Source organism: Xiphias gladius, chromosome 13, assembly GCF_016859285.1.
Source record: "Xiphias gladius isolate SHS-SW01 ecotype Sanya breed wild chromosome 13, ASM1685928v1, whole genome shotgun sequence".
NCBI classification, from domain to species: domain Eukaryota; kingdom Metazoa; phylum Chordata; class Actinopteri; order Istiophoriformes; family Xiphiidae; genus Xiphias; species Xiphias gladius.
The window spans coordinates 204,450-220,711 of record NC_053412.1 but is presented as its reverse complement, the minus strand read 5'-3'; the positions used below and the strand labels follow the sequence as shown (position 1 = coordinate 220,711).

Sequence of the window (16,262 nt, the reverse complement as noted above, 5' to 3'; positions counted from 1 at the left end):
GTCTGCACCGTGACACGGAAACGCACTAACGAAGCGTCAGACCTCACAGCACCTGTCTCCGGCCGCAGGACCACGACGGACCGGCCACGTTGCGCCGGTCGCTGGTCGGTCTGCAGGACTCGTCCGATTCTTTGTGCGACACGTTGTTCGGCACCGTCTCGGGTCCCACTGGGACCGAGGAGGGGACCTCAGGTCTCTCTGGTGGACTCGCGCGGTAGCCGTTCCGGACAGCAGGGGGCGCTGCCGGCCTGCCGTCGTCACAGAGGGGGTGACGCACCGTCACGTCTCAGGGCTCGGTGAAGTGACCTGAGCTCGAGGGCGAGACGCAGAGACAGAGCGAGTCCCGGTCCCGGTCCCTCAGTGTGGCTCGGACTATGGCTCGGAGGAGGATGGAAACCAAACCCGTGATCTTCTGCCTGAAGACGCTGCTGCTGCTCTACTCCTTCATCTTCTGGGTGAGAGACCCGAAGACCGGCTCGTTGTTTGTTCGTCTCCAGACGCTAAACGTTGTTGTTCCTTTTTTCATCTCTGACTAAACTCTTGTTTGTTTTGCCGTCAGACCAGACCCGCGATGGTTTTCCGAGCCGCTTTTTCAAAGACGTTTCAATCCCTAAAATCTTCCTGTTTATTCGAACGACCAAACAAACATCGTGAATTTCCACCAACGCGTCCGAAGTTGGTATTTCGGAGATGCGAGGTTTTCCCTGCCGCCGCGAGGTGTGTTTGATTTTCACCGTATTCAATTATCGATTATAGTTTGGTCTAGAGACACACGACCTGCCATGGAAACGGAAGTCGGCGCCTTCGTTCCGAATTAAAACGGGTCTTAAAATGTCCACGGTGCCGGTTGAAGAAACCGGTCGTTGTATTCGGGGCCGGTCGTGACCCGACGTCGGGAAAACAGGAACCAGAAAAAAACTGAGATTCGCTGATCTGGACCTGGACGGTCTGAACTTCGGGTTCGAATCCAGGACTCCGAAAGTTCACGAAGCGTCTAAAGGTCAGAGGTCACCCGGGGCTGAGAGGAGCCGGTTCGGTAATTATCTGGACTCTGAGGAATGAGGAGGATCCCGGAGCTGTGACACCCAGGTGATAATGAAGCTCTGAAAATACAACAGCACAGCCTGCACGGGGTCCGGCCTGGTCCTGGCTGTGGCCCCTGGTTGTTTTCTCGTCCCCTCGTCCTGGGTCGGTTCCCCGTCTCGATTACAGCTGAGCTTTAGCCTCGTTTCTTTTCTAGGTATTTCCTAGCTTGAGATGCTGATTAGCCCCGGTTTCTGTGTAGTTCTGGTTCTTGCGTAGTCCCAGGTAGCTGTCCCGCCCCACTCTGGTGTCCGGTCTTGGTCGTTACCCGGACCTGGTAACAAATACATCTGCTGCCTTTTATAGTTTCTTGTGGATAACTGATAATCGATTTGATGATCTGAATGAAAAATTCCTCTTTAATGTCGCTAAACTTCCCACCGAGCGAATTAAATGACCTTTCCGCCGCCGCCGCTACCGACGGATGGACAGTAACTCCGGGTTCCTCGGTCGCTGGCGTGAACCTGAATCGGATGCCGAAGTTTCACAGACACAACCTGTCGTCCGCGGCACGATTTCGTCTTTTGTCCCGAATCCGACCGGTCGTCCTCTGAAGGGCGACAGGCGACGAGTGTCTCCCCCCGTTCGAGGCCAGGGACACGCAGACGCCGCGGGCGGGCACGACCAGGAGTCCGGATCGAACGCCTCCCTCACTCGTCTCCCGCCGGCGTCCTGTCTTCTCTCCTCTTTCACCCTCCGGCCGGACCCGATGTCCTGGCAGATGTCCTCATAGACCACCTCGACCCGACACGGTGTCCGGACAAGAGCCCGTTTTCCAAAGCGCCAGCTTTTCAGAAACAGACTTCGCTCCATGTACAAATCCGGCGCCTTCAGCCTCCGCCGACCCCCAAAACGCCTCCGAACAGAGTTCAGTCTTCTAAAGACACCGAGCGAGAGGCGGAGGCAGATGCTGGGGACGCGTTGTGTTGAAATCGCGGTAACCCGGTTAGCTCGAGCCTCGACACACGTGTCCTGAAATAAACCAAAACGAGTCAAGTGTCTGATGTTAGAGCTCATGTTACACGTTTCTGTGTCTGTAACATCTTTGTCCCTGGGACTGGTGTGTTTCCGTGGGTCCACAGTTAAAACAAATCCGCGTTTTCACATTAAAAAAAAAACAGTTTATTGATCTTTCTATGGAGTTTAACATATGAAAACTATTCGGGGCCGGTTGAATAAATTAACATAATTCCCACTTGTTTTTCAGTCGGGACGCCACCGGAGTCTTTCAACTACTCTCTGAAAAGACTCAAAATTGTGAAAGAAACGATGTAAAGCAGGTTTAATACAAGTTAAATTCACGAGCATCAGAAATAGCAGGCTGGTTAGAAATCACAACATGACCGGTATTAAAGCAATAGTGTAGATTATCGATTTCAAACCCATCAAACTGACTCGCTCTCGTTTTCATAGTCAGAATGTTACAGGTCCAGAAGCTCATCATCAGGTCTTTAGTGTAGCAAAGCTAATAGAACAGTTAATGACCCTGTGGTGACTCGATAACTGACCAGATTATGAGCTTCTTAGGCCACCAACCAATCAGAGAGGTTGATTATTGCGCTTCTTCTACCACCAACCAATCAGAGAGGTTGATTATTGCGCTTCTTCTACCACCAACCAATCAGAGAGGTTGATTGCTGAGCTTCTGCCACCAACACGCCACCACGCAGATACGTCAGCGTTTATTTTGGGTGAGAGGACAGGGCGCGACCTGACTTGCTCCTGATCCTGACTCGGGACGTGGATCGGAGCTCTGGCCGCCGCCGCCGCCGCTTGGTCTGCTTCTTCTCGTCCGTTTGTCAGTTTGTCACTTTACTGTTGGAGCTCATTACGGGCTCATGTGTTACTGAATCACTGCTCAGCGCTGTCCTCCCTCCTCCTCTCGGAGATTCCGCCCGTCCGCTGCAGGTCTCTGGCGGCTTTCATTGATAAAACTGGTGGAAACCTGCCGAGAGCAGAATAATGACCTGTAGCCCCTCCCCCCTCAGGTGACAGGTGTGGTCCTGCTGTCGGTGGGGTTGTGGTGGAAGTTCATGTTGGGCCCCTACACGCTACTGATTTCCAGCGGCCCCTCCAACGCGCCGTATGTCCTCACCGGCACCGGAGCCGCCATCGTGCTGTTCGGGCTGTTCGGCTGCTTCGCCACCTGCAGGGGGCGCCCCTGGATGCTAAAACTGGTCCGTGGAGCTTGTGACGTTATTTGGATTATCGGGTGTTTAGTCTGTGTGGAAATGTGTGTTTTTGTTAGTTCCTTGCTTCTTTCTCGTCCCATTACACTGTGTGATGTCTGCATGACCTGTGCGTGACCCTTTGACATAACCCGATCCTGACCTCTGACCTCTGACCCCTGCTCAGTACGCTGCTTTTCTGTCTCTGGTCTTCATGTCCGAACTCATCGCCGGAATCTCTGGCTTCGTCTTTCGGCACGAGGTGAAGATGCACACAGACACGCACGATCCAGAGGTTTCGCACCTTCGACACACTCTCACCGACACGATGTGTGTGTTTCTGTGTGTGTGTGTGTGTGTGTGCAGATTAAAGGCACTTTCCTCACTACGTACAGCGATGCAGTGATGAAATACGACGGACGAGACGACAGGAGCCTGGCTGTGGACGGTGTCCAACGCAGAGTCGGTGTCTCTCTCTCTCTCTAATCAAGTTATGACTAACTCTATTGATTAATCTGACCATTACTTCCCTGAATTATCGTTTGGTTTTTTACAGTGTGAAATTCTTGTCTAACCAGAGAGACTCAGTTTTTATCACACAAGACAGTGTTTCCCGAACATTTGGGCTCCTGAAATAAAGCAGTTTCCACTTTGCGGTCCTCATCGGCAGGTGTGGGAAACCTAGAAGTTGAAGACTCTGACCTCTAAACTCCTCAGATTGTCTCACTTTAGCACATTTTAAAGACCCAAAGAGGTAAAACAATAAAACAAAGACCGGAGAAAAGATTTCAGTTTTGTGTAGCAGAACTTTGGGTCGGTTTCTTTCCTCGGTAAGTGTGAGGACAACCTCGTCAACCGCGTCAGAAGTTACTGGTTCAGGGGGTCGGACTTGCGCTGATCACAGGTCCGTGCTCATACTGATGACAGCAGAGATCCAGTCACATGCTGATGAGACACAGAACTATGCGTGTGAGGATACAGAACAACCAGCTGCCCTCAAGCTCACGATCAGGCCTTTCAACTCAATGTTAAGGGCTCAGACCAGACAGGAGGGTTAGGGTTACCTCTAAACGTAGACTTCACACCTACAGATCGATCCTCTTCTCCCCTTCTCCGCAGTTGCACTGCTGTGGAGTTTATAACTACACCAGTTGGTTCAGCAGCGTGTACTTTCCGGTCGGCGGGATTCCCGCCAGCTGTTGTGTGAGCTTCTCCGACTGCAGCGGAGCCGACCTGAAGAACGCAACTTTGGCTGCACGTAAAGTCTACGCGCAGGTCGGACGCACGCACAGAACGCACACTAGGGATGACCGGCTGACTGGATGAGTGAGCTAACGGAGTGTGTTTCTGCAGGGCTGTTATGAGCTGGTGACGTCCTCCATAGAGAGCAACGTGGGAATCGTCGCTGGAGTTACCTTCGGCATCGCCTTCTCTCAGGTACTCCACACAAAGTCTGGACGAGCCAGAACCGTTGCCGTTAAAGAATATAATTAACATGCGGAATGAAGTCACCGATAACAAATCGCCGGCAAAATTATACGAAATCGAAGACAACGCAAATTAAAAATCCTGAAATGTAGACGAAGGTTTAGCCTGTTACCCTGACGTGAAGACCCATTCGAGTCGCGCTCCTCATCCTCAGTTCATTATCAGACATTTTAATCACTAATAACGAGCTGAATAACGTCTGTTAATCATCTCACATCACGGACCTAAAATAATATTTAACAGTTAAAAGTGGTTGCTAAGCGCTGCAGACTTCTGTAAAACCAAAGAAACAAAATATTTTATATATATATTTTGTTCTGGAGCTTTCAACCAGCAGGTAAGTGGACCTTGAGTGGAGATTGTTTATCAGATGGGATTTTGTTATTGAAAACCTGAGACATCAACGGTTCAACAGTCTGGACATCAACAGTTAAAACCTCGAAACGATGTTTGAGTGTTTCTGAGGCTGTGAATCGTGAACGCAGTGTAGCTGCAGTTCCTGGTCTCGTCCTTCAGAGGGCAGCACCGTGTCACAGTGAAGAGAGACACAGGACTGAGGATCAGGTCCCCGCTGGACTGTTTAAAAAAAAAAAAAATCTAATTATAAGTTAGTACAAAAAAAACACCACATACCGAGAAAATTAAAATTTAATATAATTTTCATAATTGAATGATGAAGCACTTTTGATGTGAGGAAGGAAGAGGTGATGAAAAAGTGTGTGTGTGTGGTTTCCTTCAGATAACATGTCCCATTGGTCCTGACGGCACTGCTCGTTGTCATGGTGACCACCTCCGTATCCTATAAAAGGCCCACGTGCGGAGCTTTCATTAATCAGGCCGATTACATGTCAGTAGACAAAAGTTAAAGGAACGCTCCGCCAATTAAGGTGCAATGGCGGCCCATGATGCATTGCGGCGACCCCCGTTACGCGCCTCTCCCCCCGCCCGGTTAATCGGCACGTAGGTCGGGAAGCTTTAGCTGTTACGGTGTAAATTTGGTTTAACACACATGCGGGTGAACGTACGTACCTAGCCCCCACATGGCCATCTACATACACTGTACACAAGCATGCACACGTTGTACACACACATCTGGATTTGAACACTGTATGACGACAGAGAAGCCTCTGGTTTGGTGTGGAAATGAATAAAGGAACGCGATGTCTCCGGTTCTGTCTCCAGTTAATAGGGATGTCTCTGGCCTGCTGCTTGTCTCGCTTCATCAGCGCCAACCAGTACGAGATGGTCTAACAGGTAACGCGCACTCACACACGCCGGCAAACGCCGCGTCCCGTGTTGTCCATCGCCTCCGTCCGCTCTTATTCCTCTGTCTTCTTTTGTTTTACAGAAAAAAGGAGACAAGGATGCACATCGCCATGGAAACCCGAGGAAGTACACACACACATGCACACGTACCACTTTCTTTGAAGCTGATTGGCTGTTCAGGTCAAGAACTCATACATGGTCAATCATAACGAGAAGTAACTTCAGAATACTCTCGTGCTGCCACTAGGGGGCGCTGCTGTTCTGTTGTCGTGACTGTGTCCCTGAAACAAACGTTTTCCTTGATCCTGAAAACTTCAAGGACGTCTCCCACATTTCCATTTCAAAGTTAAAGTTCGTTTCCGACCGCGAGGACCGTGTCGTCACGTCATCCACTGTGTTCTTCTTCATGTGGGGCTCACGTGGCGTCTCTGATCCGTACGTTTGTCTCAGGGGTCCCCAGGGGCCCGAGTTTTACACCAGGCCCCTGGAGACGCTAGCTGCACCCCGACCACGCGTACTGTGTCGTGACGCCGTTTTCTTTATGTCCGCTTTGTATTCCAGTGTTTCGTACTGTACGGCAAGCAGCGGGTCTAACCTCTGTGCTTTCGGTGGAGCGGCACACCGAGGACTGTACGTGACACTGAAGCAGTCATTTAATGGAATCCATGTTTTTCAGTGGGAATGAAGCTGTGTGTTGATACTGTGAACTGTCATGTGCTGAGAAATAAAACAGGAAAACCGAGGTTTTTTCCTTTTATTGAAAACAATGAGAAACACACATACGGTAATTTCCGCGTGTAAAACCAGGAAGAGGAAACTATGAATAAAATTACAGATACGAGGTGGAGAATGCAGAGAGCTGTTTACAATCAGAAGAAATAAATGAATGTGGGGAAGAAAACATTTCAAGTTTCAAATATATTGTGGTCATCACTGATTTCTCCTTTGAAATGAAGTCACACATTTATAGAAAACTGGATGGGTTCATATTTTATTATACCAATTAAATCGACAATTCACAAATACAGAAATGATTCAATGGATTTACTTGGATACGTATTTAACTCCATTGCCAGAGCAGAATCTGGCTTCAAGTGATTTTATCTAGGAGTATTTTCTGAGCATAACGTGAGCATGACAAAATGAGCACATCAGACAAAAAACTGGGAAATAGATTCTAAATAAATTCCAGATTCAAACAACAAAAACGGGTTCATGTCAAATAATACATAATAAATGTCTGGAGTTATTTTCCTCTTTGACTAAAAGTCATGTCTGAAAGGTAAGAACGTCATTTAGTATAAATTAATAATAATTTCACCTTGAACCTGAAACCAGCCGTGATGTCGATCTACGGCCAGAAGGGGGCGATGTTCCAGCTCCAGCCCAGCGAGGGGACCCGCAGGACTTCGTCGGGTCATCGGATGTAAACGAGCATAAAACAAGTGTTCATTTTGTCTTTTTGACTAAAAAATCCCACCGAGCTACTCGTTGACTTGCGGAGGAAGCGGAGACGACATCAAACAATAATGAATTTAAAATTAAGCCATAAATAAGTCACTAAACACCAGGATACTATGAATGAAACTCCTGTTCCCAGATCTGTAGAGTCATCGTCACGTAAATCGACGAATCAGCAGTAAATATTCAAATTCAAATCCAGATCAGCCGGATAAAACGGTGACATTGTCATCGGGGTAAACGACAAATGTAATTTAACAGATGCGAACCTTGTTTATTCTAAGCTCCAATATTCCTCTTAGAACGTGAGATGAATTCACTGCTGCACTAGTGAGAACATGACAGAAGGGACCTGTCCTTCTAAATATCACACACGGAGGAGTTAGCAACAACAACAAACAACGGGAAAATGCGGGGGTTCTTCTCAGGAACGCCAATAAGGGAACACGCCAAAATAACACGAACACAACTGACCGGGTTCTCTAGTGGCTTTAGAAACACGGAAGCGGAACCTCGGCCTGCGAGGGAGCGGCTCGTGGGAGGTTCTGCGAAGGCTCCGCGTGACGTCACGGGGTCTTGCCCGCCTGCGATTGGCTGTCTCCGGAGGTTCGGTCCTTCCTGACAGTCCCCGCCCAGCGCCGCCGGTGCGCCGCCCGGTGCCTCCTCGGGGACAGATTAACGGGCAGAGACGGACACCGACGCGACCGACACGCGGTGAGCTCGACGGTACCCGGAATTATTACCCGTCAACTTTACGGTGGCTGCTCCTGTCGCTTTGTCCCCGGATTAACACGGAGGGTTAAACAGCTTAAACCGCGGGCAATAGAATCGAAATAGACGCGAAGACACGCAGCTGCGGGCGGTTAATTTGCCAACAGTCGACCGGTTGTGGATGCCTCCAATTTAAACTCGAAACAACAACGGTGGGAGCCTGTTCCATTATCGGACGCGGTCCGTTCAGTTTTCTAGAAAGAAGCGAGGAAACCGCTTGCCGTCGAGCGGATGCGGCGGTGCCGGTACGCCGGGAATTTAGATTTTCAACTCGGAAGCAACACACAGCACTACGACACCGTGGGAGTGGACATGTCTGTGTTTTGCCGAGGGAGCGGTTGTGGCGAAAAAGTGGAAAAAGCCGGACGGAAACGGACGTGTCCGATAATGGACGCAGCCGGACAAGCGCTTCCATGGCGCCCGGTCGCTGGCAGGCTCTTTTAGCGCCAACTAGCGGCGGCCAGTGGTAGTTTGTCACTCTTGTCTCATCGACGTTCAGCCGCTCGCGTTGACGAGATGAGTGTTTATGTGGCGCCGATGCGAATAGCGGTATTCACCGGCCGGAATGCTAGTTGCGTTAGCTGCTTCTAGCCTGCTGATGCTAAGCTGCTAGCTTCTTAACCTGCCTCTACGCGTTGTGGTTCTGTCGCTCCGGAGGTTGTGCTTAAAATCGCAGGCTGTGCTCGCAGATGTTCCTCCTCCTGCTCACACTTCTCGCCCTGTCGGACGCTCAATCCACCGCCAGCCTCACGTTGCTTCTCTGTGGTTTTTGTTTCAGGTTTGAGCTCTGGGGTGAAACGTCGGGCCGGAGTCCCGCAGCAGGAGACGCTGCCCATCCCCAGATCGGACGCCGGGCTCTCAGAGCGAAACTGCGGACTCTGTAGCCAGGAGAGCGGCTCACTGATCCATGCTGGAGTGCTGAGCGTACCTGTGCGACCTGGTCCAGCTCTTTGGGAGTCAGGAGCGAGTCGGCCTCATAATAATCCTGTAAAGAGCATTAGCGGGCTAAGTTTGTCTCTGGACTGGCGGTGAAAGAAGGCTTCGGGTTCGCTCGCCATGATGCAGATATCGGACTCCTACAACCAGAAGAACTCGCTCTTCAACGCCATGAGCCGCTTCATCGGCGCCGTCAACAACATGGACCAGACGGTGATGGTGCCCAGCCTGCTGCGGGACGTCCCGCTGGACGACAGCGGGGACCTGCAGGCGGCGAGGACCGCCAAAGGCGCCGCCGCCAACGCCACCGCCTACTTCCACCAGGACGCCGACATGTACAGCGCGTACGCCCTGCTCAAGTCCATCCGTAACGACATGGAGTGGGGCGTCCTGCAGGGCGACGGGCGGGGCAAGGAGAGGGCGGGTGCCACGGAGGTGTCGCGGGCGGAGGCGGAGGAGGACGACCTGGAGAAACAGTTTCATTACCACCTGAACGGACTCCACGCGGTTCTGTCCAAACTGACGCGCAAGGCCAACACGCTCACGAACCGCTACAAGGAGGAGATCGGCTGTGGGAACTGACGGAGTTCTTCAGAAGCACGCGGGTGTTTGAACACGCGTGTCAGCTCGTTGGCTTCAAATCAGTACACCCTTCATTTCTGGTTCGGTTTCGTGGGAGGAAAAAAATCAACACTGACACTTTTAATACTAGAAAAGACTAAATTCACTTTATCCTGTCAGTGCGAATCATTGCACATTCTTCAGTACCGGTGCCGCTTCGATACCTGGGCTCTAGGCTCAGGTGATCCATGTACGGACACATTGAAATTCCAGTCAAAGTAGTGACTACACAAAGAAATACCCGTAAATTAAACTTCAGGCTCCGGCTCCCGAGCGCTCGGCAGTCCACCCAAGACTCGTGAAGTTACCAAGTGTAGGTGAGGTCGTGGGTGAGAAGCACCTAGAAAGTGAAAAACTTCCTTGATCTATGAAATATGAACACACCTTAACAAAGAGGCCAAGGTTGTTTGAACACAAGCCGCTGTACGAGAACTCTAATGCGCTAAAAAAACACCAGTAGGGTTCGTTTCAAAAATCGGCAACATTTCTATTCATCGTAAAGGGACTGAGGTTTGTTGAAATCGGACAAAAAACTGGAAAAGAGGAGGAGAACCTGAGATTTTCTCCAGTTGCTTGTCCGACTGTGGTTTTTGAAGGAATTTCTTGGGGCTGTTTGCACTAAGCTTTCAGGGTTTGTGTTTGTCCTCTGTCTGCTCTGGACGTCCTTCATTTCACGCTGTAAATTCAAAACTATGCAAACACACTGAGAGCGAAACCTTTGAGGAGTTTGACATGGCTGAAGAGGAAGCAGTTTGCCAATATTTATGTTGGACCGCAGACGCACAAACTGAAGATAACGTAGATAACTTTCATTTTCGTTTCCAGTCCGGTAGGGCTGAAAAGATTCGTTGATTGACAGGTTATTAACCAACAACAAACTGGAAACGGCTCAATCTTTTCTGTCGTTGACCGCAACGGTTTCAGTGTCTGTAATGTCTCTGATTTTCTACTTTCTTCTGTTTGATGTGACAGTAAATTCCCAGTTGTCGCTGTTTGGTTTTGGACAGAAGAGACTAAAGGATACCTTGCATTTAAATACGGTACCAATGTGCTGAAAACAGACACGTTTGTATACTTTAGCGGTTTCTGAACAATATGAGGAACATCATCAATAATCAAACCGACATGTACTGGATCAAGTTTGACTTTATGTTTCCCGACGTTTCAGCAGTTGGTTGAGGCTGGTGGCGTCGCTGACGGACAACAGCAGGGACGTTCTGATCAGTGTCAGCGCTGACGAAGCCGTTATTAGACGTGTCAGGGGTCGATCCGCGGTACGTCGTTTCGGTGCTACAGCATCCCGGGCTTCATGAGACCGACCCTCTGTCCCAGCAGATTGAGCTGGTGGAACTGGTTGTGGGAGAGAGAACGTTGCGTTTGTGCATCTTTACGACGCGAAGGTGATCGAGAGATGAATCGATGATGGAAAATAATCCTTAGTGGCAGCCGGACAGTAAATCTATCTTCTAAAGTAGGCTTGCCAATGAGCATTATTTTCATTACTAACGAATCTGACAAATACTTTTTTAATGAATTTCAATAGTTAATTCTCAATAATGTTAATTGTACAGAGTGTAAAGTGTCCAAGGGGACGTCTTCAAATGTCTTGTTTTGTCTGATCAACAACTGGGATATAAGGCAGAGAAAAAACCAAGATACTCACATCTGTGTTAACTTCTTCTCTTTTCTTTAACAAAATCAAACTCAGACAACTAACCGATTATCAAAATTGCTGCCGGCTAATTTTCTGACTCGCTTCATCTCTACTTTACAGTGGTAAAAAACAATTAGACGTACAGTGTCTGTCTACAACTACAAGCTCTACACATCCTTCTGAAGCTGATGTCGTTCACCTGCAGCTCATTCAAAACTTCAGCTAGATTTCCCTGAATTTCAAAAAATACTAGAATATTCTTTTGCTACTGAACGGCATCGAAGCCACACACCCACAACCCGAACCACATCTGATAACTGAAAGATGTTGTTTTTCTTGGGATAAAGACGCAAAGCAGAGTTTAACGAAACCGTCTTTTGATTTAAAGTTTTTAAAGCAGCAAAAAATCAGGAAGAAAAAACCAAAAATCTTGTGCACTGCACTCGTGACTTTTTAAGAAGCTTTAATAAAAAAAGGAGTAACGCTGTGCTTCATGGTCGATGGCTGTACCTGTGTGTAAAATACGGTATGTGAAAATAATGTAAATTCCACAGAGCAATGCATTTTTCTATTTAATGTCCAGCTTGGCAATTAAAGGTTTTGATGAGTATGTCAGTGCTTGTTTCTTTCTCAAAGAGTTGAATTCATGTCAGTGACCACAACGATCAGTGTGGCTTCAAAACGGACCGTTGAGCCTCGTGTTGTCGTCTTCTTATTTTACATTTAATTTGACATTAAAAGAAGAGACAAAAATTGTCAAACCTCTTTCACTGCAGTTTTGCGCGATGACGATTTTCAAAGATGGAAAGTGACGAGTTTCTGTTTCCTCCGACGATGAATCATAGATCGCCGTGTTCCAGGCAGGAAGCTGACTCGGCTTAGGGACATCTGGGGAGTGTTTGAAAAGCAGACCCCCCCCCGTGAAGGGTTAGGATTGCTCTGAGGAAACCACAGCTGGCGGTAGAGTCAACTCCGGAAGGTCCCTACAGACATCATTCAGGCTTTGGTTAAACACCTCTGTGCAGGCTACACTGAGAAGCATCAGTGGCTTTAGAAAAAGATGGCAAACATTTCGTAAGTGACCAAAACGTTTAGTGTGTGTTTTTATTGTGAATAATATGATGACGGCATTATGGGATTTTCCTTTTTGCTTTAATTTTGTCACGTAGGTGCCGGGTCCAGGAGGGTTTTGAGGCCTGACGGTGCCCATCCGCAGTCTGGATGTTTAACTCCTTCTCCAGGTGTCAGAGCATCGTACACACTGGCTGGTGTAGAGGGTGTGGAAGGCCTGGCCAGGACACAGGAAGTGGTCCCTCTGTGTCGCGTTCATTTTCTTTCCCGCCGTGATGATTCAGTTCGGTTTGTGTGTTTTATTCTGTGTTTTTTCACAGATTTCACAGACAATGAACTCAAATGTAAAACCTCTTCGCTCTGACTCGCTTAAGAGAAGCCGGAGTCCGTCCCCGCTCCGAAGGTCACACGGCGGCTTGACATCGCCTTGGCAACCAGCGGCAGCTTCCACCACCCGGCAATCGCTGCTGCTGTTACCGTGACGACACTAATGGCGCGTTGATACGCACACACACACACACACACGGGCGTGTAGAAAGCAATGTGTGCGTCTTGTTGGGTCAGACACCTTTTTGTTGACAGACACACACACTCTGACAGGTGCTCATTGTGTTCTCAGGTGTGTTTTCAGCCGAAGCCGGACGTCAGCAGGTTTCTGCGTGTGTTGGTTTCCTGGCGGATGAAGAAGCAACAGACAACACAAACAGCATTTTAAAGGCAACTTAACGTTTATGTCGCCAGTGTCAGAGGGTCAGTCTCATTAAGAAGAACTGATTGTTAATGTCAGCTGATAAAACCACGTGGCTGATGATTTTGTTTTCAGTGTTAATAATATTAATAAACTTCCTACCAAAACACTCAGTTTGTGTGAACGCATTTTCAGACCAGGAACTTTCCACGGCTGCATCCTGTCGCTTGCGTGTTAATTTCACCTCCTTTACACATAAAAGGGACGAAAGCTAGAAATCCCTGTAAAACAGTCGAGTGCAACACCAGAGTTACATCAGCTCCTGTCTGACAGCTGCAAGAAAAAGAAGAACTTAGATCACAGAGGTTGTGAAGCTGAACTTTGAAGGTGAGGCCGGACATATACGGTATATAAGGTCAGTTATGTGGTGTGTGTGTGTGTGTGTGTGTTAAATAAATCCTCTTCTTGTCTTTCACATGATCCATATTGAACTTTTTCATACTTTTTATTTGATACTCTCCGTGTGTTTGACTCTAAACGAAATCTAAAACAACACCAGACTCTTTGAACTTGAACCACGTCTGCTGTCGTGCAGGAGTCGGTCCGCCCGGTCAGTCACGACGGGGAGACGGAAACAAAAGCCCGACACAACCCGTCTCTAACGGCAGGAGCGGACTCCTGCCCCGGAGATGATCCCTCTGACCTCAGAGCCAAACCTCGCCTGTCTGCCAGACACTCTCTGCTCCCGGGGACAGGAGACGAGTCAGCGGACGCCTCGTGGACGAAATTCCAGTGCGGATCAACCAAAATGGCTGCCGGTTAAATGGATTCAAAAATGTGAGGACTGGTCACGGAAATAAGACTAAGGCTCATTGAGAATCGGTCTCCGAAATGATCTAGAAAATGGTTTAGTAGGAACAAAAATGAGTTAACGAGTCAAAAAATATGATCATTTGTCACAAACGTGTGATGTTTAGTAAGAATGACGAACAGCAAGATCGATAAATAGGACAACCGATTGATTATTAGTCGCAAAGATAAGACGATTGGTAAAAGATGGATTCGTCTTGACAAAATGAAATGAGACCAATAATCGAACTCCGTTAGTCATAAAAATAGAACAATAGCGAATCCTCATGATCGTTGGTCAGAAGATGAGTGATGAGCTGCAAAAGTCAGAAAAGTTACCAAAAAATCTGTTGAAAAATGAGCCAAGTATATAGAATAGTAGTTAAAAATAAGAAAAGTAGTATCGCTATTAACGGAAAGCTCGTCCACCAACTGATAATGAATCAGAGAATGAGAAGTTTGGTCACGATTCACAGGTTGAGAGACTCAACGAATAAAACGGGTCAAAGAAAATGGAGGACACGTTTTTCTTCAGCACCAACCACAGCCTCAGAAGTGACCCGTGACCGGAAACGGATTCGCAGGGACATGGGGCTCGTTTGGATGAACTCTGGGAGCTTTGGATCCTATTTGGGTCTCGATGAAGGTGTTGTGCAAACGGTGTTCCCGCTCCACCTCCTCGGAGTCTCGGGGACAACCGAGGACGGTGGTTCCCCGGTGGGTCCCCGCGGAGTTCAGCTGATGACCAGCAGCTTTTCTGACGAGCTGCTCCCGAGTCGGTGTTTGCTTTGCTTCGGGAGTGTGTGTGCGTGCGCGCGCTCGCGTGTTTACACAACCTCGCCAGAAACAAGAAACAGGTTCATCTTTTCACCTTCGGTCCGGTAGGAACTCTGGAAGTCCAGTTTCTGCCAGAAAAACCGGTCCGGGGGCCAGATTCGTGGACGGGGACAAACACGCGCACAGGTGCGTCGGTGCGGCGTTGGGCTTCATTTAGCAGCTCTGCTTACTCCGCAGCTTTCACTCAGCCTCTCACTGCCCTCCTCGCCCTGACTCAGATCCGGGTCTGGTCCGGGGGCGGGAACACGTTTATATTACCCTCAGCCTCAACATGAGAACCGGTTTCTGGTTTTTCCTTCTGAAGCTTTGTTACGACTTCATTTATTAATATCAGTATTAATGATCATTGCAGTCAACACTAGTAGGAGCCAACGCAAATAAATAAAGAGAAGTAAACGATATAAACATCACATAAAAACAAGTAAGAATTGAGATCAAATAAAAACATATAGAACAAGTATAGTATATAGAAATATAAACAACCTCTAAAAAAACAACTAAAATATCATCAAATTCGTCCAGAACATCGAGAGAGAGCCACAAAATGACATTTTAAAAAACCCAAGGTTCAGAAGCGGCTTTTAAAAGCGTCGCTGTACTTTGACCATCTTTTCTTTCACCTTGTGAATTTCTGGACTTCAAGGTGAGGAAACCAATACAAAAGTGCCATTCATTTTCTACTAATTTTAGCCCTCAGCATACTGGGTGGCTGTTGCAGCTCAGCTTTTACAATTATAATTAGTCTGTTATCAGGATGAAGTTGAAGGTTGATCAAACACGCAGTGTGTGTGTGTGTGTGTGTGTGTGTGTGGCACATGTACAGTATCAGATATTGGCCTCTGATAAAACTGTGGTGGCTCAAACCGGATCAAACACACACACACACACACTGCGAAGTTATTTGTTGACTCTCTTCAGAGCAAGTTCCACATTTAGCCCCGAGTCTAAAAATAGAAGTCCAGCAAACTGAACAACGCGTGCTGAGTGTGTGAGTCCATGTTCCTGACACATGGACGTCACGTCCGCAGACTTTCTCTACACCTGGTTGGAAGTTCGGGTTCCGCGCGGGTCGCCCGAATTAAACCACGTGTCACGTTGCTCCGATGCGATTGGTAAATGCAGACGTAGCCGAACTGGAGGCGCGATTTGGAAAAGCAGCCACTGAAATGAGAAAGAAAGAACATCCTCCCGCACTGTCCTCGCTGACACGTCGGAGGTACCTGTACCTTCCACTTTCTGCCTCTGCAGATACAGTACGAGGCTTGATTATGGGCTAAGACAAGACTTCGCTGATCCACGGGGATGTGGAAAGTACTACATGAAGTGATTAGCCCCACACCTACCAGCTGCAATATGCCGGTATACTGGT

General features: G+C 48.4%; 2 protein-coding genes and 1 long non-coding RNA gene across 5 annotated transcripts; 2 read left to right on the top strand and 1 right to left on the bottom strand.

The window, feature by feature from the left end:
• Positions 1 to 10: 10 nt before the first annotated feature.
• Positions 11 to 5,993, top strand: LOC120797968 (tetraspanin-7-like). The gene is made up of 7 exons (XM_040141818.1): positions 11 to 455; positions 3,072 to 3,260; positions 3,439 to 3,513; positions 3,618 to 3,713; positions 4,371 to 4,526; positions 4,605 to 4,688; positions 5,922 to 5,993. The coding sequence occupies exons 1-7, from the start codon at positions 375 to 377 to the stop codon at positions 5,988 to 5,990; spliced, it is 750 nt and encodes a 249-aa protein (XP_039997752.1). The 5' UTR covers positions 11 to 374; the 3' UTR covers positions 5,991 to 5,993.
• A 1,730-nt stretch (positions 5,994 to 7,723) lies between these two features.
• Positions 7,724 to 12,058, top strand: LOC120798086 (mid1-interacting protein 1-B-like). 3 transcript variants are annotated; one of them, XM_040142103.1, is made up of 2 exons: positions 7,724 to 8,180; positions 9,016 to 12,058. In XM_040142103.1, exon 2 carries the CDS (start codon positions 9,294 to 9,296, stop codon positions 9,753 to 9,755), a length of 462 nt encoding a protein of 153 aa, XP_039998037.1. In that variant the 5' UTR covers positions 7,724 to 8,180; positions 9,016 to 9,293; the 3' UTR covers positions 9,756 to 12,058. The 3 variants fall into 3 exon arrangements, with proteins under 3 accessions (XP_039998037.1, XP_039998038.1, XP_039998036.1); XM_040142104.1 differs by having other exon boundaries at positions 7,724 to 8,192; XM_040142102.1 differs by having other exon boundaries at positions 7,724 to 8,389.
• Positions 11,910 to 15,101, bottom strand: LOC120798087. Its single transcript, XR_005708618.1, has 3 exons — positions 14,928 to 15,101; positions 12,211 to 13,191; positions 11,910 to 11,958 (listed from the first exon to the last, which is right to left on the bottom strand). It is a non-coding gene; the product is annotated as an uncharacterized LOC120798087 (long non-coding RNA).
• Between the last annotated feature and the right edge of the window lie 1,161 nt (positions 15,102 to 16,262).